This window comes from Lepidochelys kempii, chromosome 10 (assembly GCF_965140265.1).
Source record: "Lepidochelys kempii isolate rLepKem1 chromosome 10, rLepKem1.hap2, whole genome shotgun sequence".
Lineage (NCBI taxonomy): Eukaryota > Metazoa > Chordata > Testudines > Cheloniidae > Lepidochelys > Lepidochelys kempii.
Genome location: NC_133265.1, coordinates 71982588 through 72009277, shown reverse-complemented (window position 1 = coordinate 72009277; position 26690 = coordinate 71982588). Strand labels below are relative to the sequence as shown.

Genomic DNA, 26690 nt, shown 5'->3' with positions numbered 1-26690 from the left:
TCTCAGACATCGGGGGAGAAACTACAATATTTAAATAAATCAACAATTCAGTCCATTCGTGAGGCAGCTGTGTAAAAAGTGTGTGCTCATCTTTACAGGGAAGGGCGCTCTTTCCTCCTGAAAGGCTTCTGTGTTTGAGGCCATGTCAAGGGTTTTGAGTGCATTGCACTATTTGCCTGGCTAGGCTGCAGCTTAAGCTAATCCACTGAAAACTCAGAGTATGCAAAGGCATGCTGGAGCTGCCATGCCTGTGGACAGCAGTGGTCTGGCTAGGTGCGGAAGAAGCTGTATTCCACGCTGTAAACAGTTATCAAAGAGCCCTAATCCATGATGGGAACAAGGCAGGTCACGGAGAATTAATGGGTACTTCATGTAAAACAAAATGCAGGCTGAGCGCACAGCCAAGTTGTGACTGCCCCGGCCTGCGGAGATCAGCCACCAAAACGTTAAGAGCTGCTTATGGGTAATTTATGACCAGCAACAGTGGCCGCTCTGCAGGCTGGGAGCAGGATACAGTAACCTCAGGGTGTGCCAGTTCAGGGTGGGAAATGGATGCTTTATCAATATTCCCCTCCCATAATTCACCTTGCCAACTGTGTGATACTTTACATTTGAAGCATCATGTATTAGGCACTGTTGAGGCAGGACACCCTTCTCAATGGACTGAAAAGCAGACCTGGTATGTAATTCTGTGTTCCTGTTCATTTGCTGATAACCCCCCCTTCCCTCCTACGCACCCAGTATTTAGGGGACGTAATAATACAGAGGAACAGCTCAGAGACCTGCTCTGAATGTGCAGCGAGTGTTATCCAGCTTTCCAACATAATTAACCCAGATCCTGACACATTGACAGGTGTACAACGCCTCTCCCCAGCTGCTGTGGGAAGGGAGCTGCCAGGCCCCAGACACACCACAGTAGAATGCGGAAGGAAAATGTTCTCATGTGCACAACAGGTCCCTGCCTCCTTCCTGCACGTTACCTGCCTGTCTGGGGTGTTGGCTTCCTGGGATTTTTTTTTTAGCAACATCAAAGGGCTACCCCTTTAAGTTTCAGCAGCCAGATTCCCTGCCCGGCCACACAAGCAGGTACTTGGGTCACGCAGCTAGGAGTATCTATGCACGGGGCTGGCTCTCTGCTACCTTTCCAATCTGCACAGAGCCCAGCGTCGGATTCTCCAATCCCCGCCTCACTGGCAACAGCCACCCGTCTCCCACTCCCATTCTGAAGTACCCTAAAGACCCGGGATCACCAACTTAAAGCACTCTGCAAAATGAACCGCTTTTAAAAAGCGTAGACCCCTCCCCCGCGCCCCAGTACAGAAAGCACCTCATCGGGTTACTGTGCTGTGTGCTCCTAGGACAACCGAAAACCCTGCTGGGCTCCTAGCACAAACTCCAGAGGAATCAGGCGGCAGGACAGGCCCAGCGCTCCCACTGGGCTCTTTTAATTCAAGCCCGTGCCTCCTTCGGTAGTGGCGGTACCATCCCTCTCCTGCGTCTCAATAGGCTTCATGCAGCGTCGATGGATACTTCATCTTTCTTATCATATCAAAACCAATCCCCTTCCCTCCCCACTCCCACAAACGAAAGCCCCGACGGAAAACGGCCCCGACACAATAGGCCTCCACCCCAGCATGCTTCTCGGCTCTGTTCTCCTTCAGTGGCTTGACTGCACGGCCGTTCGAGCGGCAGCATCATTTAGCACCCCCTCCCAGCCCAAATGGCGCGGCTTCCTTCTCAGGTAGGCCTTTTCCTGGGCCCTGTGCCAGGGAAGGGCTGCAAAAGACCCTTTGCAGGCTTTGGGTGGGGGCAGTAAGGAGTGAGGCTGGTAGCATTTGGTCACTGTGCAGACTCCAGCAGAGAGAAAGGGAGATGAATTCGACAGTGGCATCTAGGGAGGAAATAAGAAAGAGAAAGCTTTAATACCCAGGTCACTCATCTACCACGGCCCCGGTCAAGCGGCCATCAACATGTCCCTCCCACTCATGAGGGATCACGTCTGGAGCTAATGAATCCCCAAGGGAGACGACGGGCTCCACTCTCTCACTTGTCTGGAGAATCTCAAAAGGCTTTGTGTTGTCAGCCCTTGTAATTCCTGCTTCACTGCACCCCATTACGGGGCCACTGATGTAATGACAGCCTGGCCATTGAGGGAAATGGGGTGGGGGAACGTGATGAAATGTACCTGCGTCCATACCCCCCACACTGTTGTAATAATCTTTGTACTATGTATGCCTTATGCAGTATCATCTGAAAACTCATAATTTGCTTGTCCTGATAAAATGTGTGGAGCAACATTGTATGTGAAATTCTAGGATTCCACTGTATTGTGGTGTTAACACTTGTTCCACACTGAGGTTGGCAGACAGGTCTGTCTCAAAGAAAGGAATGTGTGCTCTGCTAAATTTGCATTTAAGCAATAAATAGAGTCATCAAGCAGAAAGAGAAACAAAGGACGGTCAACCAGGTGAGGAAAAAGCAGCAGGGAACATCCTTCCATAGAGACACTCTTGTCTCCTGACTCTCAGCTGGAAATGGTTTTCAAGAGGGGGACTGACACTATAAAAAGGAGGGACAAACACCCAAAGCTGAGCCCTCTCTCTCCTCCTGCCCATCGCATTCACAGCACCAGAAGTGACCAAAGAAGCATTCATTGAACTCTGAGAGAAGGGGTCCTGACCTAAGAAGTTTGGCCTGTAAGGCTGCTGAAATCATATGGTGAGAATCTGATATAGTTTGTTAAGTTAGGTACCAGTTGTGTTTTAATTTTATTAATTACAAAGAGAGAGATTTTAGGTGAGTACAAGTAATGAGACACGTAAGTTAGAAATGGTTACAAGAAAATAAACTTATTTTATTGTTTTATCTAATCCAGCGTGTTTAAACTGAAGCATTTGGGGTAGCCAGTTGGGTGCATATTATTTCTATTAAACAGCTAAGAGACTTTATGTAAACTTGTATTGTCCAGGAGAGGGCTGGGCAGTGCAGGACATAAATTTCTTGGGGAAATCTAGAGCTGGGAGTGTGTTGTTGGTCACCCTGCAGTCTAAGCAAGGCTGGTAAATGCGATAGGGGTGGCTGGCTGGCTGCAACACACACGCAGACATTGCTGGGAGTGACTTGCGTGCTGGAGGCTGTTTTTGAGCCGTCCAGGCTGGAGGCTACAGCAGCAAAGCACTGCAAAGGGCATCCTGGGTTACACAGCAGAGGTGGCCCAGCTACTCATTAGTCTAGATTGTACCCTGGGACTGAAGGCTCTGCATTCTTGCCTCGCAACAGGTACAGAGCATGAGGGCTGGTCTGGAAACTCCCAGCAAAATTACACTGGAGCAAAAAATGGAAGGAAAGTGGGAATTTTTTGGAGACGGGGGAAATAATTCCCATTTTCCCACCAACTAGCTCTTAAAAAACCAACCACACAAGTTTCCAAGGGGCTCATACATACAGCCTGGGGCCAGATCTCATGTTCTGTATACAATGAACGAACCAGGTGTTTGTCTACCCAAACCCAGGCTTAGGAAAAGCTTGATTTTCATATACCTGGCTCTGCAGGCCAACCACTCCCTTCTGACTCTGCCAGATAAACAGGCTTCAGAGACAAACATCTGCTTGTAAAATGGCAGCAAGCTGCAGCCACTGCTTATTTTGCCTTTGCAATCCAATGGAGGCAAATGAGTTTCCCCATGAGACACTGGCAAAAATTATCTGTGACTTGGTTACTTTAGTAATTACAAGATGCTGAGCTGCTCTAAAACTACATTAAGGCCTTGCCCAGAGAGGGGGTTAGCTACAGTATTTTAGGGATGGTCCATTTTTTAAACTGACCATACGTAGCCATGCCATGGGCAACTTTTGGGCAACTTTTACTAAGATTTTGCAGGTTTTTGAACTGTGGTTTCTAGAGGCCCAAAGAGTTCATACAGGTCAGTCTAAAATAGTCAGCGTGCAAACCCAGCAATGTCCATGCTCAAGGAACTACAATCGGCCTCGCTATAAGATGAAACTGACCAAGCTGTTTCACTGCCCCCAGCAGAGAGAGAGAGCAGAAGGGATAACAGTAAATTATATTTTATAAATGTTTGTAGTCTAAGCTTGATCTCCATTTCTGTTACAACACATTTCTATTAAGCGATTAACCCAGCTCCTGATTTGCATTTATACTGCCCTTATGAGTGGAGGTTTTGGGAGTTTGCATTTGCTTCTCTGCATTGATTCTGGTAGTCGAGATCTGATTCCTATACAAGTGTCAAAAGTTGGCTAAGCCAATTTTATGTTGTCTTATTACAGTTATGGAAACTTTTCTGTATTAAACACACAGAATAAGCGGGGGTGCGGGGGAGAAGAGGAAAGGTGAGAGTTTTGTCTTAAAAGAAGTACTTGATTAGATCTCATCTGGGACATGAAACGGGAAGAGGGCAGATTCCCGTGCCTATATAGCTCCTCCCTGCACAGCGCTGACAAAAGTCTCTTATTTCATGGGTCACTCACTGACCACTGGAGGCATACAAATCAGCTGAAGGGCTGTGCGGTGGGAGAGATTAGGCTTTTGCTTTTTAAGCTGCTAATCATGGTTGATCCCTGGAATTACTGCTTGCGATCAGCACTAAATTAATGTCCCACTGTATTCTTGGACGGGGCGCGGAGATCCTCCTTGAAAAGTACGGTGATGCAAACCCCCTGGGGCTTAAACGTGGCCATACTGGAGGCCAACCTTTCTGCAGGAAACAATTCATTGCTGTTATGTTTGTTATGTTTTAAATTAAAGCAGAGCTGGAGCTTTGGGGCCAGGCTTTTTCAGGTATAAACGGCCATTAGGTACCCACAGCCCACTGAAAACCGTTGTGAGTTAGGTGCCTGACTTCCATTTGTGCCTTTGAAAAGCTCCCATTTGTGTGTCGGCACCTTCCAGCTCTTAACCCGTGGTTGACAAGCCTGGTGCTTGAGCTTTACAAACCCATGGGTTTGATTTCTGGGCTTGGTCTCACGCCCCTGCATCAACTGTGTTTGACAGTGGGGGCAGCACATGGTGTCCCTAAAGGGTCACTCAAAACCACCCCTCTAGATGTATACGGGGTAGTATTGATGGACTCCTTGCTATGTTTTCCTTGCTCAGAATGGGGGTGACTGTAAGGATGGATTGTGGGAAAACCCTTAGGGCTCCCACCAGGGTCACAGGGAACACTTCTAGACAAATAGAGTTAGCAGCCAAAGATGGCAAAAGTTCCCATACCCAGCTTCTGGCAAATAGAAGCTAGGGACACCATCCCTGCCCATCCTGGCTATTAGCCATTGATGGACCTATCCTCCATGAATTTATCTAGTTCTTTTTTGAACCCTGTTATAGTCTTGGCCTTCACAACTATGGAACTATGGCCACTAAAGGACAAATGCAGCTTGGCCTTTGGCTTGGTACGTACCAGTGTGGAGGGAGAAGGACCAGGGGGTAGTTGCTTCCTTCTGAGAACTCTGGTCCATGGGACTGCATAAAGGGCAGTAGCAATCAAACCCCTGCTATGGGGTAAAGCAGAGAGGTGACTGGGCCAAAACACTCCACAAGTTCAAAAGGATTAAAAGTCTATGGGTGGCTGGTTCTTCCCACGATGGAAAAACAGGAAGTGCCTCTGAACAGAGCTTTCCAGAGAGAATGGGTCAGATTCTCGGGCCTGTCCTGCCCCTACTGAGCGAAGCGAGTGGAATGCAGCTGGGTCTCCCTTGCACTTCCCGTGAGCCAGCATAGCCAGCCGCTCATCACTCCCAGCCACACAATGCTTCTCCCAGTGTAGAGAGTGAATCAGGGAGGGGGAGGAATTTAGAGGGGGTACTGCAGAAGAATGCTGCATTCTGACTATCCCTGCTTGGTGGATGGTCCTTAGGGGCCACAGCCAGCTGGTGTACTTTATAGCAACCCCCCTCCCCACCCCAACTGTCCTATTCTACACTGGGGCTGGGGACAGCAGAATCCCATATTCAGCAATCTGCAACTGACTCCCATGAACCCCCCAAATGCTCTCAGTGGGAATATGGACCAATACATGTAATGTCCTGGAGACGTCCTCTCCAGATTCCTAACCAGCATTTTGGATCGACCAAATTAGAGACCAACTCCCAGAGCACCGTTCCTAGCTTTTGCCCAGGGCCCAGTATCAGTCAGGGCAAGGTGTATAGCTGATGCACTGTGGGGTACACAAGCAGGGCAAACCTCTTCCAGTGTGGCTTCACTCTCAACTCTGTGTGTTTGATTTAAAGGAGCTGTCAGAAACCCAGGACAGAGGCCACCACAACAAATTAGGTTTAAAAATAATGGGATGAAAAAGCTAAAATATATCAGGGACAGGACACCACCCAGTTAGCATGCCTGCGCTTTTAAATGTCTTATTTCTTTGGGTTACTAATAACCCATCAGAGGTAACAAGCCCCAAAACCTTGAGTTCTCTACCTTGACTTTACAGTGGCTCTTTGCAGATCACTCATCTTGTATAATGTGGCCGTGCTCGTCAATTTCACTTCCTGGTTTTCATACACTAGTTTGAGATTGCGGACAACTGGGGAATGTTTAAACCTAAAAACTGTTCTGTCTGGAAAGTTTTAAATTTAATTTAAAAAAAAAATCATAAAGAAAACTGCCCTGGTTAGTGGGTTTCGCGCAAGCAGGGCATAAACTCCCTATCCCTTGCAGAGATCCCCAAAGCAAAATTGAATTCAAATTGAAATTTTGAGCAAAATTGAATTCAGTAGATGAAGCATCACAATCCCTAGCCCCATTCCCATGTGGATGCCTGGCATGGTGTTTTACTGTTCACCAGCTCACTGAGAAAATTAATTTTCAGCTCTAGGATGGCTCTTGAGGGGAGGCCCCATTGCCCCGAGCTGAAAATGATGGAGACCTCATACTCTTTGCTGCGATATTTAATAGCCGAGTGGCAGTTAATTAGATTACTGAGCCACCGCAACAGATGCTAGGCAACCCGTGAGGAGGGGAGGGGGTATTTGGAAAAGCTATTATCATTCAGTGCAGGGAATGCACAGTACAATCCCGTGTTAACCCCTCACGTCCTTGCTGTGCCCTACAAAACGGTGCAGCTGGGTCAAAGCCAGACACGTCTCAAAATCTTACAGCAGCCCAGTGTTTTGGGTGCTTTTTCCATCATGCACCAAATGTCTATGAAAAGCAGGCAGCGGGCAAGTTGGGCAAACTGTACACGAAGATGCCAGCAGCTCCTTCTTTGATGCCAGCGGTACAGGCAGAAGAAATTGAAGGGGGAAACACTGGAAGGCTGCTGTAATGCCACCCTGTTGCATTTTTCCCCTGACATGTCTGTGACGCTAAGTGTGAGGCCAGGGAAACAAGAGGGCGTTACAGGGCTTGGGCATCATTCTTTCCTCCAGGTGTAAAATGAACTTTAAAATTAAAGGAGAATTTCAGCGCAGAAGAGGATCCTCTCTGGAGTCCCTCATCCACCTTTTTGGGATGAAAACCCTATAGAGGAAATTTGCCAATCCCCCAAACCACCGCAGGAGATGCTTCCAGGTTCTCTCATTTGGCTCTTAACAGGCTTCCAAACTTACATGGAGGGATGCAGATGTCCCAGTGGTAGAGGAATCTGTGCAGTCAGTTCCAGAAGTGGTGCTAGATTTGCTGCAAAGGCAGCATTATTCCCCAGGGAGTGCTGCCCAGATCAATACTTGGTTCACAACAAACTTTGGGAAGGATTTTAGGAAGTGCCACCTTTCACTGGGGAACTACATCCTGGCACAGATTGAGCAGGTGCCGATATACGCAGGTTGGTAATTTTAAGGTTAAACCATTGACCAAAATCTTGCAATCGGCACAGCAGCCAAATGTCCCACTGTAGATGAGTGGGTGGGAGCCAGATGCCAGGCTTCCTGTCCAAGTTTCCACTGCCCCTCATTTCAAACAGTGCTTTCCCTGTTACTCTGACCAACTGGGGAAAATAGCCTCAGAATTTATGTACCTGGGGTCAAATATCAACATCTTTCACAGCCCATCCCCGCATGCACACACAGCAGTGCAGCAAATGCATTTTTCTTCGGGTTATTATATCCCCTTCCCTCCCACTCACGTCTTGCACAGGAGTCTGGTGGTTTTCAGTTTGATAGGGGACTGCTCTGGTGACAAATCTGCATCTGATCCCTGGGAAATGTGCCATGGCTTCTGTGCTTCTCCTGCCCTATCCACTGAACGGTATGCACAACCTAACTTTTGTTACCCCTCACCGACATCCATGCCCTCCCTCCCAGCATGCCAGGGGTTAAGTCATTTTAATACCTACCTATCAGATAGTCTGTCCCCTGTGCAGGCATCTGGGTAAGTATTTCATACTATGCCTTTCTTAAGTGCTCATCATCACAGTGTCTACCCTACCAGAAGGTGCTGAATACAAGTATTATTAGAGTCATGATCGGAACATATTCTCTGTCTCGCCCTGCGACACAAGTGGATGGCTTGCACTCTAAGCCTCCAAGATACTGAAGGGGCCAGCTTGAAATAGTTATGGTATGAAAGCAGAGAGGTATCAACCTACAACGGCCTGGGCCTACTTGGCCTTCTATCTGTTTATCCCTCTCTGTTTCAAATGTAAACACAGGGAAACGGTGGCATTCCCAGGAGCAAGTTTAGATCCAGCTGTCTTGACATGGGGCGTTGATGCAGATTTTAGGTGGCAAAGGTGAAGTATCAGGTTAAAAATATATATAATCTTACCCGGTTAAGCTCCTGAATTCTGGGCCCAAGCCAATGCCTCTCAAGCTGGCAAGTGCTTCCATGTGCTGACGAAAGCCGTGGGGATGAGTGAGTACGGCACTGTTGTTATACAGTTCCACGTGTCCGAGGTAGGGTCATAACAATCTAGCGTTTTACACCTCTGAGTCCCAAAGTAACCCCCCACCACGTAAAGCTTATTTCCCGAGGCCAAGGCGTGGCATGACATGCGCTTGGCAGTCATGTCCCCGATCCGCGTCCACTGGTCCGTTTCACAGTCGAAGCGGTAGGCGGACGCAGCGGTGAATTCAGTGTCCCCACCCATGATGAAAATCTGGCTGCCTAGAACAGCGGCGGCAGTGTAGCGCCAAGGTTGGGGGCACTCTGCTTTGATCGCCCACCGGTTCACGACAGGATCGTAGCACTGGACTTTGGACACCATGTCCCGGTGGATGCTGGTCCCACCAAAGACAAAAAGCTTCAGCCTAGCACTGACCACTGCAGCATTGCTGACTCCATCCCTTAGAGGGGCCACCATAGTCCATTTGTTGGAGGCAGGGTCATACTTCTCTACCTGCTTCAAGGAAACAGAAGGAGATGCCGGAAAGACACCAGCCACCGCAGTGTGCCCACCAACCACGTAGAGGCAGTTCTCCAGTTCAGCTGAGCCGTGCCCAAACCGAGCTATCAGCATGGGAGCAGCTTTGGACCACTCCTCATGAACCGTGTCATATACCCAGACGTCTTTGGAGACCCCATTCTCTGAGCCCCGCCCGCCAGTGACATAGACTTTGCAGCCAATGGCACAGGCACTAAACTCTTTCCTTGGGCTTGGCAGGTCTGCTTTGGGGATGATCTCTTTTGCCTTTTGATCCACCTGGTAGATCTTATCACACATGAAGGTCTGCCCGCCCAGGATCAGCAAGGTGTGCCCGGCTTTGCGGGGCCTGGCACAGGGGCTGGTGACCACCCCGTCATTCTGGAGGATCTTCTTCTTGCAGTGCATGGCCTCGTCCATGATGAGCTTGTTCCTCTCATCTGCCATGATCAGGTCCTCGCACGCCATGGCTTCCTTGAGGCACTCAGAAGGCAACAAGGCCAGACGCACGTTCCTCAGCAGCTCTGGGAGATGCACCTTCCGCTTGTCCAAGTCATACTTCACCCACTGAATGATGGCCCTGAAGACCTTCTCCTCGTCCTCTATCTCCAGCTCGTCACTGGAGATCAGGTCCAGCAGGGTGTCCTTGGAGAGGTTGTTGAAGTCCTCGCTCTTGTGCACTGTTTCAAAGTTCACCAGGCACATCCTCCAGGACAGCTCGTAGAGTCTACGGCACTGATGAACGTCTGAGAGCAGCATCATGCCCAGGCAGTTGGAAGGGTAGAGGTTCTTCTCGAGGAACTCAGCCGCTGCATCTCGGACGTCGTGGAACTGTAGCATGTCCCCAGCCTCCAGCAGGGACTCTGCATTCTCCTCGTTGATGATGATCTGGGAGGAGTACGCGAAGTCCAGCAGCAGCTCCAGCACCTCTGGGTGGAGGCTATCATGGAAATTCACCTCATCGTCTACGCTCTCCCGCAAGCCGTTGCTGAACATGGCCTCAAAATAGCTGCTGGAGGCGGCCAGCACAGCCCGATGGCACGGGAAGGACCTGTTACCGGCCCAGAGGGTGACGTCAGTGAACACGCAGCTCTTCCGGAAGGTGTTGAGATGGGACAGGACGCAGTCTGGGTGGGAGGTTTTGTGGAAAAGCAAGATGTTCATAGAGCCAGTGCTCGTTCGGGATTTACGGTTCTCGTGGACGCTGACCGACATGATGACAGAGGCGCGGTCTGCTGAGGAGTGAACAGAAAATAAACTAATTAGTGGTGCTTATAGAGGAGAGAAACTAGCACTAGCTAGAGCCAGCAGCAGAGTGTGGGCATCTGCTGTGCTAAATTCCCTCTCCTCACTGATCTGCCAACACAGCTCAAACCTACTCTGGTGTCCCAGCACTGAGCCCTTCCCAATTCTGCCAGTGCTCCTGAATCCTGACCTGCAGCACCCCCCAGATATTCCAGCCACAGAGCACCCTGTAATGGCTTGCTTATTCTTCTAAAATGTATTTTTGGGTAATCATGGCAGAAACAGAGAATTCGGCACTTTGGCTTCAACAAGGAATAAGCATAATGCAGCAATGAAAGCCCCAAACTAAATGGCAAATTTTCTCAACAGCCCCTGGAGGGCAAACACACAAACCGTGCAATGTTTATTTTTCCTTGTTAAAGAGAACAATCTATTTAGGGTAAAGGGCTGGGGCCTGTTCTTGGCTCAGTTCATGTCATGTTGGCGTCTGGTGGGGAGATTATTACAGGTTTAGGAAAGGCAATTGCAACCGTATTCATTTATGGGGTATCTAGCTATTAGAGGGAACCAAAGATTTCAACAGACTTTGCAAAACCCTTCTAATTCTACTTTCTGGCTGATGAATCTCAGCAGACTCTTCCACATGACTTATCTACTCTGTAGAACAGGCAGGCTTCAGGGAATATGACAAAGCTCAGTGTAGACGTTCCTCCTTGGGCTGGAACCTGGACTCTGAGACCCGGTGAGGGGGATGGGTCTCAGAGCCCATGAGAATGTCTACACTGCTCTTTTAGCCCCATAGCGCAAACCCAAGTCAGTTGACCCAGGCTCTGAGACTCACTGCTGCTGGGTTTTTTGCAGTGTAGGACATACCCACAACACCCTGCCAATCTACTGAGATCGAGAGCAATGGAGTCTGGATGATGGAATTTGATAAGTTGCTTGGTCTAAAATATCAAGGCTGCATTTTCAGTCAGTCTGCATTTTTCCACCTGTATCCAATGTGCAGGCACAACTATGCAAGTGATCCTATTCTGCAGGTGTAAATCAGGTAATTGGTAGGCTGACTGACTGATTTGTATTTTGTAAACATAAAAAATCCTGAGGCTAAGACTGGGAAATTTAGTCCATAATTTACAAAGTAAATGCAGAAGGCACATCCATCAGCGTTGCTGGAAAATAACATGTTTAAGAGAGAAACTGCAAGTCACTAAAAGCCAGTCTGTCAGTTCCAAAGAATATAAGAAGAGCTAAAGAATACAGTTTGGAAAAGAGATTGAGAGAGACAGACAGACAGACAAGACTGCAGCCACACAGAGGCAGCTTCAGTTGGACAAATCACCCCCGTCTCCCCTTTACCATATTGAGCAACTAGCTCATAGGTCAAAGCCCCAAAACAAAACCCCACAACTGCCATGCTGATGTCATCCCATTACAAACATCCTGTTGCTACCGCACCCCCACAGGGTCTGTTATTAAGGGCTTGTAACAAACGTAAAGAGGTGACTCGGTCTTACCAAAAGTCAAGCATTGTTTCATTTCATTTTGCAAAAAACCATCAGACACACACACACACACAGAGCTAGAGTCTGGGTTTAGGGAGCAGGCAGGCAGTCCAAACATGATAGATAGAAATGGGGCCAAGTTGCAAAGGTCAGATGCAGATCTGCGTTCCCTTTTGCACCTCTTCCACCCTAAAAACTTCTCTGTAACTATTATTCTGCTTTTTTAGCTAGGGACAAGGTACCACCAACCCCGAGCATTCAAAAACACCATAAGTCAGGCCCCAAAATCATGAGAGTCTTTAAAAATCATGAAACATAAAAAAAAGTTGATTTGCAATAATGATTTGGGGGGCTTTTTATTTGCCTTCTAGTTGTATGAGCCCTGAGCATGCACTCAGCTCATATTTTCAAGCTTTTCTCTGTAATGATAAGGGTTAGAAACTTAGCTTTCATGGGGGGAGAGGGAGGAAAGAGTGAGATTCTCATGACACCTCTCGATTCCAGCAACTGGGACATTAAGAAAAAGCAACAAGTACTGCAAGAGTTGGAAAAACCCTGAATTAATAAAATCCCCGGTTCATCATGAAGCCAACAGGCCCCTGCCCTCCCAAGTCAGCTAGATCAGGGTACGGTCTCAACACTGCCAACGGAGCTCATGGTTCCGAGTCAGCTGCTAGGCTCTGACACATCCCACCTAGGGGAGATGGTCAAATCTGCAGCTCACGTCGGAAGAGTCAACAAGAACTGGATGACAACTGGGTCGTGTATGCATGCTTTGCTGGCTTGATGAGAGGGAGAGTACATAGCACGACCCGTGATTTACAGGGCAGGAGTCAAGCAAGGAATTCTGAATAACCGACCTTGGGTGAGAGGCGATGACCTGTCAGAGGCCAATGACAGGTTAGCAGCCCCACAGGACACAGAGCTGACACATTTCAGAGTAGCAGCCGTGTTAGTCTGTATCCGCAAAAAGAACAGAAGTACTTGTGGCACCTTAGAGACTAACCAATTTATTTGAGCATAAGCTTTCGTGAGCTACAGCTCACTTCACCGTGACCTCCCAGAAACGTGAAGCAGTTCAACACTCTCATGCTTCACGGAGCCTGGATGCAGATAAGCCAGACACAGGCTCAACCACAAGCTGCCCAGACACTTTCCAACACCTCAAACAAAACATAAATAAATCCTAATCAATAGGAATAATTCTGAGTTGTGTGTTTTCTGCCTCTCCCCACCTCCTTTCCAGTGTTCTACAGGGCAGATGTAAATGGGCCAAGTTACAGGCCCTGGGGAAGTCTCCTTAGGCTTCCCAATCCCCAAACAGTACAGTGTAAATAACACAGAGTCGCTGCAGCTGTGAGATCTTTGACCCAAATCATGCTGCTATTGATTATATTTTCATTCAACTATTTGACACTCCTAGAGTCCTAGCAAATATCCCCAAGGTCCCAGGCTGAGACCGCAATACTCATTTGACTTGTGAGCAGAGGCAATTTTCAATGCAGGGCTCCAGAACTGGGCAGGAAATCTCATTATTAAGTGGCTGAGCCGAGCTGCAAGGGGAAATGTTTCTAGCATCATCAGGATGCTTATTCTGCACCCACCTCAGGGCTAGTACAAATTTCTAAGGGTTAATATGGATTCTAGTGACACAATTTTACAGCACCAAACTCAAAGGTGCTGAAACTAGCAGTGCTGGAAGCAGATTCCATTATATCCAGGGTTTACAGTTTGGTTCAACAACTCTCAGCACCCCCACAATACAAATTGTTCCAGCACCCCTGACCAAACTGGAGGAATACAGATGAAACATTTATGAGTCTGCTAAAAGCTATTGATTCCGGCTTCCCTTCCTCCAACCTCAGAAAACACCCTCCCAATCTATTGCTTCCTTTGAAGACCAGACCTGAGCAGTGAGTGGATGTGCTAATTTTCAAATGTGATGTGATAATCAAACCAAATGTTAAGCAATTCACACAGAATAGCCATAGAAACAAACAGAGGGGCCAGAAAGGGAAAGGGACAAGGTTAGCTTTTCCTGAGCCTGGAGGAGGAAAAGGCACCACTCAGAATAGAAGGAGTGGCTAATTTATAAATTAAAAACACCTACATAAAATACAAAAGCTGCACCAGGCCACAGAGTTTTTTTAAATCCCATGTACAGTAGTTCTTAGGTGGGTAGGTAGTGGCCAAGTTACATTTCCATCCAATTGCTGCTTGGTGACCCACCAAAACTAGCCCTACATGGTTCCCTTTGTGGCAGAAAGAAAAAGAGTACTTGTGGCACCTTAGAGACTAACCATATGCTTTGTGGCAGAGAGGCCAAATGACTGAATGGGTACTGGATCATCCTTCCACCCTTAAAGATGGTCCCTTCAGCCAGGTGCAAGGTTATGACATCTACTGTCAGCTGGCCTTCTCACAGACAGCTGGGCTGGCCAATAAATGAGGCTGAAGCAGGCTGCAGAACTAGCGAGGGCCATCCCTAAGAAGCATCAAACTACCATACACCTGGGATTTTAAAAAAAGCCTGTAGCCTGCAGCAGCTTTCACATTGTATGAAGGAGTTTTTAGGAGGCAAGTGTTACAGTGGGACCTACTTACCTGCCCTCCTTTTAAATGGTAAAGGCCTGAAATCTTCTCAAAACACCTAGGATTGAATCCTCCCATGGCTGCGTAAGAGTAGAAATGTGGACGTTCTACTTCTTGCTCTCGAGCTGGGCGTAGCTCAGACTACCACAGAATGTGGCACGACAGACAACCCCCGCTTTCCCAGGGCTTTCCCTAGCCCACCAGTAATGTGGGATAGCCCTTGAGACACATCAGACGAACAGAAATTGTAGACAATAGCAATTTTCCCGATTAGTTTCTTCCCAAATTCTGCAGCCGTATGAACCTTCAAAATCTGTAAGTGAGGTGAACCCCTCTGCTGCTTAATCAGAATATGCCCACGGCTAGCCTACAGTTAGCAAAGCACTTAAGCATGCGCTTAACTTAAGCGCATGTTTAAATGCGTTACTGAATAGGGCTTGACGTAAGCATATGCTTACTATTAAGCACACCCTCAAGAGCTTTGCTGAAGCAGAAATTTATAGAGCAGCATTTGGCCCTAGGTTATGACAGAACATTTCACTGGCTTTCCTGATGAACGTATAGAGCTACCAAAGCAGATGGGGAACTCCACATTAGGAATATTTTGCACACAGAAATCTGCCAGTGTCCCTTTCCGACCTCCCACCTACTACGCAGAGCACAAAGGGCCATCTGAGAGCACAGCAGCCAGCGTCCTCGGGGTAGGATAGGGGCAGTCATTAGAATGGAAGCTACAGCTCAAATAGCCGAGGACCTGACCCGCGCAAAGTGGTTCTGGGATACACTCATACGTTGCAGTCATTTTGTCCTTTTAAAGGGAATTATAAAAAAATAAATAACGATGGCACTGTCTTCACAGGATCTCAGGGCAGGCAGAGACAGACGGCAGCCCTTCTTCCATATAGATGAGGGCCTGGGAGCATCAGCCTTTTTGTCAGATAGCCAAGGCTGTCTGCTGGCTAGAATATTTCCCTGGCTCTAGTCAGTCTCAGCCCAGTAGATCTGAGAGAGACAGAGTTCTTACAACACAGCAGCACGGGGAGGGGGCTTCGGACAGCCTTTCACACACTCGTTCTGGGAGGAAAGCCCCCATGGCAGCAACCCAAGACAAAGATGAAAGTTCACTGAGTCACGGGGAGGGCAGGTGCCTCTGATTTCAGAGCACAAAGAAAAGTATCTCAGTAGCCCCTGGGGAGGACAAAAGCCAGTGTAGAGAACCAGGGAGAAAGGTGAGACCTAGAACTCTGATTTTCTCACCCGCTGTTGCTCCTTAAAGTTGCTATGGTGGCATCAAGAAAACGGAACAGCTCCCCAGGAAACAACTGTTGTGTAAAGGGGCTTACCTGGTGGTGCCAGGATAATGGAGCATCCCTACATCCCACCTTGCCACCCCTGAGACTAGAGGTGACTTGGGGGTGGAGGGCATGACTGAAGCTCGCTGAGTTCCAGGTACTCCGTGCTGGCCGTGTAGCCTGTAGGCATTTGAGGGAAGCTGCTATAATTTAGAGCGTCTCCTGATTGTGCTTTAAGTTGGACTTGGTGGGGCCAAGAAACCAGGAGGCACAGAGGTACCTTAGAGCTACCTTTGCTCTCTATCCCTCTGCATTCTGAAGGGCCTGCTCAGAAGCAGGGCCAATGTTTGTAGTAAATTTAGCTTTTTTTTTTTTTTTTTAAAGCCACCAGGTTGTCCATGAACCTCCGAACATTTCCAGTATCCACAAGAATTCACCAAGCGGTTTGGACAAATAGCTTTACAGCCTGAGAGCTGTTCACAAACAGTTTGAGGTGCGTGGCTGGTCTAATAAATCACACAATATAGTTTCTGCTCCTTGACTGGGCAACCAAGTTTGTTTATTCGGAATTCTCCTGTAAAACAAAATAGCAAGTAACGAGTTCCCTGCTATGAATTTCTGGTCCAACAATTGCTAAAAAGTGTGAAACGCTGTCATTCAAAAATGTTTTTGCCAAACCCTGCCTGAACATGCCTGGGCAACCCTGATCCTATGAACCACGGTGAACCAAACCCTGCACTGATAGTCCCAATACAGGGCTTGGGGGAGTTGTTTAAGGGTTGCTTTCTATTTGACCATCCCTACTAAAAACTACCTACAGCATTAAGAGTCACTGAGGTCTGATATTCACTCGGTTCACAACTCTTGGGAGAAAATGCCCATGCAACATTGGAGGCTGGAAAACCAGGGTTCTCGTTGCAGGGTTCTGCTCCTCCTGGCTTCGGGAGGGGCTTTCATTAGCGTTTTAATGCTAACCAGGCGGCTTTGGGATCAAAGGCATTGGCTTAGAAAAAGCTCAAAATTTCCCTTTTAATTTATTCTATTTGGTTTTGCTGCCTCTGCTGTTCTTGTCACTTTCTTTGTCTCTTTTCACACAGGCTGTGGCAGGTGCTCTGAGTTTAAAACCTTCAGAGAAACAAGGACAGGGTCACTGGCACACACACTTCTGGGCAGGGCAGCAATGGAAGCAGCAGCGCAGACTGGCAGGAAACCGCTGATCTGGGGGCATCGGGGCACCTGTAGTGTAATTCCACTGGTACCCCTGGGAAATCTTCTGGGAAACCCATGAGTTACTGGGTCAGGCCACAGCAGTCTCCTACACTGTGTTTTACTTTCATCTCGGCACCGATAACCACAAATCATCCGACATCTCACAAACCTGGGGGGAAGCCTGAAGGAGGGATAGGGAAATTCAGCCACCAGCGTATAAATACAAACGTGCAGATCAGTGATAAATGAATGTAGCCACATGGGCCAGGGCAGTGAATAGCCCTAGAGAAAGTGCCAGAAGCATCTGGCCTCAGGCACCTCAGTTTCAGATCTATTACTGGGTACAATGCTCTTGGCTACACCTGTACATCTGCAGTGTAATCAAGGGAGTCACACCAGTAGAACTGCAAGATGTGGACCTTCCATATCCGCTGGGCTGTCCGGGAGTAGCACTGGCATCTAGGGCAAGCTGGAGAGCAGAGTTTTAGCATCCAGGCTATAGTGACACAAGGCTCACCCACATAGTACCAAAACCTGCTCCCACAGAAGTCAACCACACTCCTACTTCTTTGTATTGGACCAGGATTCAACCATGAGCCCTTCTTTCCACATCAGAACAGGCCTGCCTGAAGGGCCAGTACTGGATACTTCAGAAGAAGGCATAGAACACCTGATAATCACCCAAATTTTGCAATACAACCCTTAGGGGAAATTTCTTCCTGGCCTCGGCCGAAGATCAGCTTCTCTTAAAACGCTATGAAATTGCGCCCTTCTTTTCCGCTCTCCCATCTCCAGTGTTAGGTTCCTAGGCTGTTAGTCTCTGAGTCTAGGACATTAACATTCACCTGCAGTTTCATTTGGATAGTGTGTTCTTCACTTCCTGTCCTGAACAGCTGAATTGTTAAAAGAGTTGCCATTTGCATACCAGATATGGCTGCATTTCCACGTTAGGGAAACTGATTCCTCCTGTGTATACACACATGCACACACATACGCAGTCTGTAAAATGGAGTCTTTAAATGTGAGCTACAATTATTCACATAGTCCATTACTCATAGAGACCTGGATCAAACATTTGGACAGGAATCAAAAATAGCAGACACAATGGGGAAAACAGATCTTGCTGAGAAAGACAGAAGGGAGATGGCAAATAGACAAGATAGGGGAATAAATCTTCCCTTTTGGAGATGTTAGCAGCAGCTCTAATTGGAGTTTTAAAGATTTGGTGCATATATTCCACTTTCATGGCACTTCACATAAACAGCTCAACAGCTCTGGAATATATACTCCTCCTTGCAGGTTCCAAACCTGCAACCCTACTAGTGCTGTTCAGGGGACACTGGTCCATACCTGCACGTGCTAGGGGATCTGCCTTTGATACCAAACTTTCACAGCTCCCTATGTTCTGGCTGAAGCAATGCACTCTTGTCCCCATAGGCTGGCCCCAAACAGACCCGCTTGTTACTAATTACATCTTCCAGTAAATAGTACTTGAGATGAGAGGAGTAAAAATAGCAACCCACACTTAGTGCAATACAGAAAATATTGACAGTGAAACCTGGCCAGTTGCCAGATAGAATGGAAAGAGACACTACACCTGCTTCCAGCCATGGACTTTCTATTAAGGTGTCAGTTCACAACTACTGAGTCATTGGATTCTGCACTCCAGGGGATACACACTGTTCTCGACTACAGCTGAGCAAATCTAGAGTAACTCGACTGAAGTCAGGGGTCTGCTCGTATCTGTAAATTTGGTTCCTTCCCTCTCCTCTGTCCTAAGAGGTCAACTAATGCAGTGAAGATCAACTGTCTTTTTGCACCCTGTGATTCAGGCAACGTCACTCCCTCGCAGTCAGTGGAGTTACTCAGGCCTGGTCTACACTAACCAGATAAGTTGATCTAAGTTACACTAGTCAATTTACGTAAGTTACGCAATGTAAATTGATGTAGCTTAGATCAGGGATCGGCAACCTTTGGCACGTGGCCCACCAGGGAAATCCGCTGGTGGGCCGGGATGGTTTGTTTACCTGCAATGTCTGCAGGTTCAGCCGATTGCGGCACCCACTGGCCGCAGTTCGCCGTCTGTATGTGATGTGTTTATAAAAGAAAAAGTACTGTAGCATGTCAGTGAGCTCTGACTCAACCCAAATCTTTGTCATCTGAACGATCCCCATTGACAATATTTTCCTCCTTATTTCATGTTTTCATGGCAGCCCTGCACTTCCTGGGTGGGAGACAGAAATACCATGCAAAATGCTGTTCCACTTGTGTCAATTCGACTCAAACAGCAACCATGCAGTTTTCCAAGCCCAAATCTGCAGGGATCATCTGGAGAAGGTCTGGGCAAGCATCTGAACTTCAGTGTGCTTATGAACATGGACCTGAACTCAGAAATGTGCTCTGGTCATCACTATTTCATATTCCAGCCTGCCCAGGAACATGCTCCATCATGTGGTATCAACCTTCCCTCTTGTCCTGCAGGGACTCCAGTTCCAAAGCTATCACAAAGGCTTATTAAATGCCTGGGTCCCAAAAACTATGAGCTATGTTTCACATGGAACTGAGCAGAAAGCAGGATTCTTATGGCATCTGGCAAGGAAGGAGGAAAAGGGGATTCTGGCGCTGCCTATAAAAATGGATTATGCTAAACCAAAATAAGCCCCCCTCAGACCAAATAAGAGAGTCTGTAGACAAACTCGGTTTAAGAACACACCTTTAGTTAAACTGGTGCAAGCTTGTGCGTAGACCAACCCGCTCCCCACTCTCCACAGTGAATGCTCTGTAAACCTTCTTATTAAGCCACCTCCAGAGGCAATAAAAGTGGGTTAGTCTATGCTCATTATTAAACTCTCTGGCTTTGTAGTGCTGGGAATACTCCTCCCCCCATCCTTTTGCCATTATCCAACCAGGAGAAATCATGTTTTGAGCAACAGTTAAGGCTGTGGACAAACGCTTTTTAATGTCTCAGCCCAGCAGATCTTTCAAAGCCTGGAATTCATTTCAGGAGCTGCTGTGAGCTCCCCCGCACAAAACCTGCCTTCCAGCTCAATGAGTGAATGAATTCCATCCAGCTAGATCCATCACAATCTGTTTGTGAAATGATGCAGAGTTGAAGATGAAGATAGAGCATGTCTCCATCCCCCCTGCCCGCCTCTCAAATCAAGCTCACAGGGGCCCGGAATGGAAATGACCCATTTGATCACGGTGTCCATCTCCAGGAGAGAGTCCCATGAAAGACAGCCTAGCTGCTACTACATTTAGAAGGAGAGGCGTCTACTTCAAATGCCCGCACATGGTACCTAACCACACAGCTCCCAGCAGATGTGCACTGGGCAAGAGGTGGGCCATTGGGGTGGTGGCAGAGCATCTGATGAAGATGCTGCAACTGTAGGGGGCAGGCAGAGCTTCCCGCCCTCTGCTCACATGCCATCCCTTACTACGAGCACATACAAACTTGTTGGCAAAGTAGAGGGCTTGGTTGATGGGGTCAATCGGAGCTTCTACTATGTGCTTTCTTATCAACAAGGCCCAGTTCTCCTCGCAACTTTCAATCCAGAATTTAAATTCAGCTCCCAGTCAGATAACGTGATGCTCTGTATTGCTCTGCCAGGAGATCTTGGTACAATTTCCAGAGACTGGCAGAGGTTAAGCACCCCACGCAAGTCCGTGAAGATGGGAGGACCTTGTATCTCTGTAGATGATTACCCGCTGGTGTTGATGGGCACTGGAGGGAATTCAGTGCTGGCCAGCAAAAATGCCAACCCCTGAAGGAGATTAAAGACTCTAAGGAAAGCAAGAAGAGACCTCCCCTCCTCCTCCCCCCTCCCCCCGCCAGACAGAAGGGAAGATTCAGAAATTAAAAACATTCTTAGCAAGGATTAAAGGAGGTGGGAGTGTTACTCTGAGAGATACAGGGCTCTGATCTCTCACTCTTCAGGGCTACATGTGGCATCAAACCACATGACTCAACCCATGAGTTACTGGGTCACAGCTGCTCTTGTTACCTTACCTTACAAGGTGTTTTACACTCACCTCTGCACCAATCAACAATAAATCAAAGGGATTTCCAATGGGCTGCAGTATGAAGCTTGCCTGGCCTCGGGCTGATAGGCCAACAGATAAAACTGGTGGTCTCTCCTGAGTCTAAGTGTTTTGCAAGCAGGCAAGTTGGGATGGCTCAGACACAGTATCCTAGGACAAGGGAAGCAATGTACCCAGGCTCTAGCGGAAGGGATGATGCAGCAGCCCTTGCTCACTGGACTGGTGCTAACAGCCACCGTGTGGATGTAAAAGTTGATGAGCAAAGACACATTGATGGGATGGTGGTTAAAGGTCCTCCAGGGGGGCTGATGCAGCTTGGTACTGCTAAATGCATCCTAGCAGGCATTCTAGCAGCCACTGTTTAAGCAGTGTTGACTACATTTGCCTCAATTCAATTACAATCTATAAAGAATGAGAATAAATCTGGCTCTTGGTAATAAACTCTGACATTTGTATTTCTAACCTGACCCTTTCAGCAACCCATCTGCCCAGTGAGCAAGTCCAACACCCCAGACCCACCAGGCCAGGTCTGCCCCTCCTGGTCCACTTACACATATATGTGGCCAGGACCTGCCTGACCAGTACCCTTGTGTCCTGTTCCCATCTCCCTCCACATCTGACCAGGTTCTGCTTATGCTGTTCCACCCCTACAGACGAGTTGCCCACCACCTAATGCCTCTCCTGTTCCATCCCATCACCCAATAAGCATTTCCTAAAAACATTACTGGCCATCAGGGAAGATTACTTTGAGTCCCAATGAGTTTGTGCAGGAGGCAATTTCCCCTGCAGGGGTAGTAATACAATCATCACTCAACAACAAGTCATACTCTTTCTGGGCCTTGACTCCACGCAGTCCTCCCTCCCGCACCACGAAAACATATAGCACACACAGCGTACACACAGCACCCAGAGTTATCTGCCCCTGAGCCATCTTCCCCATATGCTTAACTATCCTGGTCCTTTGCCGGTACGATATTAAATTGGCCTCCTCTCTCTTGTTCTGCACATGCAGGGAAGGTTTCTTAGGAACGTGGTGCAAACCCCATCACCTGAGCCATTTAAAACCGGGCCGAACACAAGAGATTCTACCGCAGGGAACAACTCTGCACACACTGAGGGTGAGAGGGGGTTTGACTATTAGGTCTAATACAGAGGTGGGCAAACTACGGCCCGTGGGACACACCTGGCCTGCAGGACTCTCCTGCCCAGCCCCTGAGGCTGTGAGCTCCTGGGGCAGGGCAGGTGCAGAGCCCAGCCCTGACCCGGTGCTCTGTGCCACGCACTGGCGTGGCTGGCTCCAGCCGGGCGGCACGGCTGTAGTGCTGCCAGCCACCGGTGCGCCAGGCAGCGCGGTAAGGGAGCAGGGGCAGGGGGGTTGGATAGAGGGCAGGGGAGTTCGGGGTGGTGGTCAGGGGGCGGGGGTGTGGATAGAGGTCAGGGTGGTCAGAGGGTGGGAAATGGGGGGGGTTGAATGGGGGCAGGGGTCCCTGGGGGGCAGTCAGGAAGGAGAGGGGAGGTTGGATGGGGCGGCGGGGGCACTCGGGCAGGAGTTCTGGGGGCGGTCCGGGGACAGGTCGCCGGGGCTGGGCCATGCCTGGCTGTTTGGGGAGGCACAGCCTCCCCTAACCGGCCCTCCACACAATTTCCGAAACCCGACACGGCCCTCAGGCCAAAAAGTTTGCCCGCCCCTGGTCTAATAGCTCTTTTCTTCTTTTCTTGAACCAACAGAAGGGTAGAAAGAAATAGTTCCTCAGTGGCGCTACTTCAAGTCGTGTAAGTTTATGCTACCGTTTGGATGTCAGCCTTTTGGAGTGAATTTGGTGCTGGGTTTAGACACAATAATCTTGTTTCTTTGGGGGCAAGGACCGTCTTTTTGTTCTGTGTTTGTACGGCTGCCAGTGCAATGGAGTCCCGGTTCATGACTGGGACTCCTCAGCACTACAATCCTATAAATAATGAGACAATGAGACTACTTTAAAGAGGAATGCTGCAAGCCGTCCTTACCCCAGGCACCTTTATTGCGCACAGCAAACCTCCATACAAACCTTATCCCAACACACCTCATCGACTCCAATCCTACTATAGAGATAAATGATAGCAAATGGCAAGAGAAATTAAAGAGGCGGAGACACAATTTGTTTTCGGATAAGATCTGATCTGAACCAGAAAACAGAGGAGGGGAACAGATAATGGGAGGCTCTTCCAGAGCTGCAAAAAAAAAGTTCCTACACCACCAGTGGCCAGATTCCGGGGAGAGGAGACCCGGGATGGGCTAACAGGAGTAGGAAGGGGAAAATGAGAGAGGGGCAGGTAAAATAGGCAGCACAAGTTTCTCCCACGTGCCCCCCCCCCCGCATGCTTTGTGCCTACACTGAAGGTACCACCAGTAGGATGGCTATCACTAGCACTTGTGGTGGCTATGTGTTACTATTTATACAGGACTGTACCTGGTGCTTTACAGATGAACGTGGGGTTTCTCTTCCTGTGTCTTCTGATGTTCGGTAAGGGGCTGGGGTGAGGAAGAGGAGGGAGGTTTACACAGTAAAAGTGAGGTCACTTGTTTTTTCTGGGACCATGTGCCCGGGCTGGAGTGAGATAAGCACATTTGGAGGAGGGATTTGAAGAACAGCGAGTGGGGTTGCAAGGGATACAGGATCTGGGAGGTGACTCCAAGCATATGGTCACAAGAGGAGAAATCACCCAGGCACTCATAGGAGGAGGAGAGAGGTTGAACAGGAAGGCTCTCACCATATGGAGAGGTGTCCATAATGGACAGATGTCTCCTCCTGAAAGGAGTTATTGTACTGAGCTCAGAGTTTGTTTTCTTTGGTATAAAGAAGCCTGAAATCAAACAGTGTGAATGGGCTTATGAAAAAACAAAAAGCTGTAACTTTTGAAGTACAAGAGGGCCCCAGGGAAGGCCAGGGTGACATGGCAGACGCTGTCCTAATAGAACAGGGAGTTATAACAGTCAGCCAGTTTGAATCAGCCATTTACACACAATTGCAAACTTTCAGAATTATGTTGCTCCTGCTATTTCTGCAACTCATTATTTTATCAGGAGGCTCACTGGAGCAGGGTCTCTTGATCCATAAGCAGTTTTACAGCGATATATTTCAAGTCAAACAAAAAATGAATAAATGTTGCTGTATTCCTAGGCTAGGTGTAAATGACAGCTTTTTGTTTTAAAAAGCCGAATGCCTCAAGCATTTGCTGAATATCTCACTGCTAATGTTCTAAGTATATACAACCTGTACGGCACTCCAGGATCACAAGAGAGTAACACATCCAATTATCCACAGACAGCATGCTGGGTTCACGCTATCACCGAAAAGTCTGACACCGTATTGTTGGGTCTTTCCACGTCCCCAGCTACACATTTTAGTAAACGTGAATTTAGACCTAGTTAGAGAGGATGATCTGGATTGTGAAGCTAAGCATTGAAGATTTGGATTTAAGACAAACCCTGAACATTCAGGTGCTCAGACACAAATATCTGTAGTAAACTGAGTAATCGTAGCAAATTCAGTACTACAGGGTAAATCGGAGAGCAAAAGGATTTTTCTTCCTAAACCTCCCCCCAGCCTTAAACCCCAATCTGTAAAATTAATCTCCATCCATGCTCAATAAAAACAACAAAAAACACCCCAGGAGGTGTTCTTCCAAGATTATCCAAACACTCCTGAAAGAGGGAAAAGACATCAACTTAATTTCTCTCTGGCTCTCACCATTAACTGCAGATACTTCTTTCTCAAAGCCGCTTGAAATGATTTACTGACGGGAACCGAATAGGAGAAAAAAGCTGGAAAAACATCCTGCCCTCATCTCCAGTGTCCCTTGGCGATCAAGGCTCTCGCTGCTGTACCACGCACTGCATGCAGGAGATAAAGGACTGCCCCTTTCTCCCCCCTTCCTCCGGAGCCGAGATCTGCCTCGCAGATTCCCCCTCTTCAAAGCACTTTGCAAATGACATGTTTGCAACCGCACAGACAAGACTCTGTTGCACCCTCTCCGGGGCTATGCCAGGCGCTGGGAACGAACTCTCACGGCCAGCCGTCTGCATTCACCTCTCTCCACACACTTCAGGCTGCCTCCCCCCCCCAGACTAGGGCAGGACTGGGGATGGAGATGGATCTACACAGATACTCACAGGCCAGCGATCTGCCCCAGGGGTCTGAGCGTGTCCCCAGGTCACTGTAGCTCCCCCAGGTCACTGTAGCTGGTGCCCATGCTGCCCCCCCCCCCCACAGGGAACTCTCACTCACTGGATACAGTCTAGCACCAGGGGCTTGAGACTAAACTAGTTTCCAAGCTGGAGGCGGAGACACCACCCAGCAGGGCCAGGGCAACCAATCAGAGCTGCAGCATTGTGACTGAGCCCGTGGGGCGGGTGGGGGCTGTAGGTCAGGCTCGGGCAAGGGAGGGGGCGGGTGCAATAGCGGAGTCAGCCAATCGGATGAGAGGAAGCGGCTGCTGGGTGGAGTCAAGGACGGGGTCCGTCGGGCTGGGCTGAAGCACCTGGAATCCACCCCCGTGACTCTTAAAGGTGCAGGAGCCCTTGAGTCAGGCTGGAGGGGTGAAGGCAGCGGCGCCCGAGGGAGCTTTAACACACAGTGCCGAAGGGCGGGATGTCAGTCCTAGCCTGCACCTAACCCTAACGCCAGGCGCGTCCTCTCCAGCCGGGTCCTCCACCCCAGCTCTGCCACTGCACCTCCATCCTGACCTCTGTGCCGTCCCCTTCCTCCCGCTGGGCTGCCCTGGCAGCGCTTGGCAAAGCATTTCTGGCCTGCTCGGCAGCATCCCCTGCTCTTACTTGTAGAGGCCCCCGGATAGCTCTGGTCTAACGCCCCTTAATCCCCACCCTGCAACAGGCCCAGCGCCTCCCACTCCACGCTGCCAATGCACTTCGGCCCTAGTGTGCGGCCCGTGCGACTCTGGGACTGGCTTCAGAGGGGCAGCCGCCTGAGTCTGGATCTGTAAAGGCGGCAGAGAGTCCTGTGGCACCTTATAGACTAACAGACGTATCGGAGCGTGAGCTTTCGTGGGTGAATACCCACTTCCTCGGATGCCTGTAGTGGAAATTTCCGGAGGCAGGTATAAAGATGCAAGCAAGAATCAGGCTTGGGATAAGGAGGTTAGTTCAATCAGGGAGGATGAGGCCGGCTTCTAGCAGCTGAGGTGTGAACACCAAGGGAGGAGAAACTGCTTTTGTCCTTGGCGAGCTGTTCACAGTCTTTGTTTAATCCTGAGCGGATGGTGTCAAATTTGCAAATGAACTGAAGCTCAGCAGTTTCTCTTTGAAGTCTGGTCCTGAAGTTTTTTTGCTGCGGGATGGCGACCTTTACATCTGCTGTTGTGTGCTAGAACAGGGCTTCCCACACGGTGCTGTGGGGCCACCTCAATCCCGACCTGCAGGGCCCTGCTACTCTGGTCCGAGGTGTAAAAGATGTGCTGGAGAGCGAGCGCCACCAAACCTCTCCAGTTCTGTG

The 26690-nt window shown here is 48.8% G+C and overlaps 1 protein-coding gene across 3 annotated transcripts; it reads right to left on the bottom strand.

The window, feature by feature from the left end:
• Positions 1-1309: 1309 nt before the first annotated feature.
• KLHL25 (kelch like family member 25) lies at positions 1310-25415 on the bottom strand. Of its 3 annotated transcripts, none has more exons than XM_073361490.1 (3): positions 25352-25415; positions 8723-10552; positions 1310-1891 (listed from the first exon to the last, which is right to left on the bottom strand). In XM_073361490.1, exon 2 carries the CDS (start codon positions 10530-10532, stop codon positions 8763-8765), a length of 1770 nt encoding a protein of 589 aa, XP_073217591.1. In that variant the 5' UTR covers positions 10533-10552; positions 25352-25415; the 3' UTR covers positions 1310-1891; positions 8723-8762. The 3 variants fall into 3 exon arrangements, with proteins under 3 accessions (XP_073217591.1, XP_073217593.1, XP_073217592.1); XM_073361492.1 differs by having other exon boundaries at positions 8723-10549; positions 25352-25397; XM_073361491.1 differs by lacking the exon at positions 25352-25415 and adding an exon at positions 24930-25197.
• Between the last annotated feature and the right edge of the window lie 1275 nt (positions 25416-26690).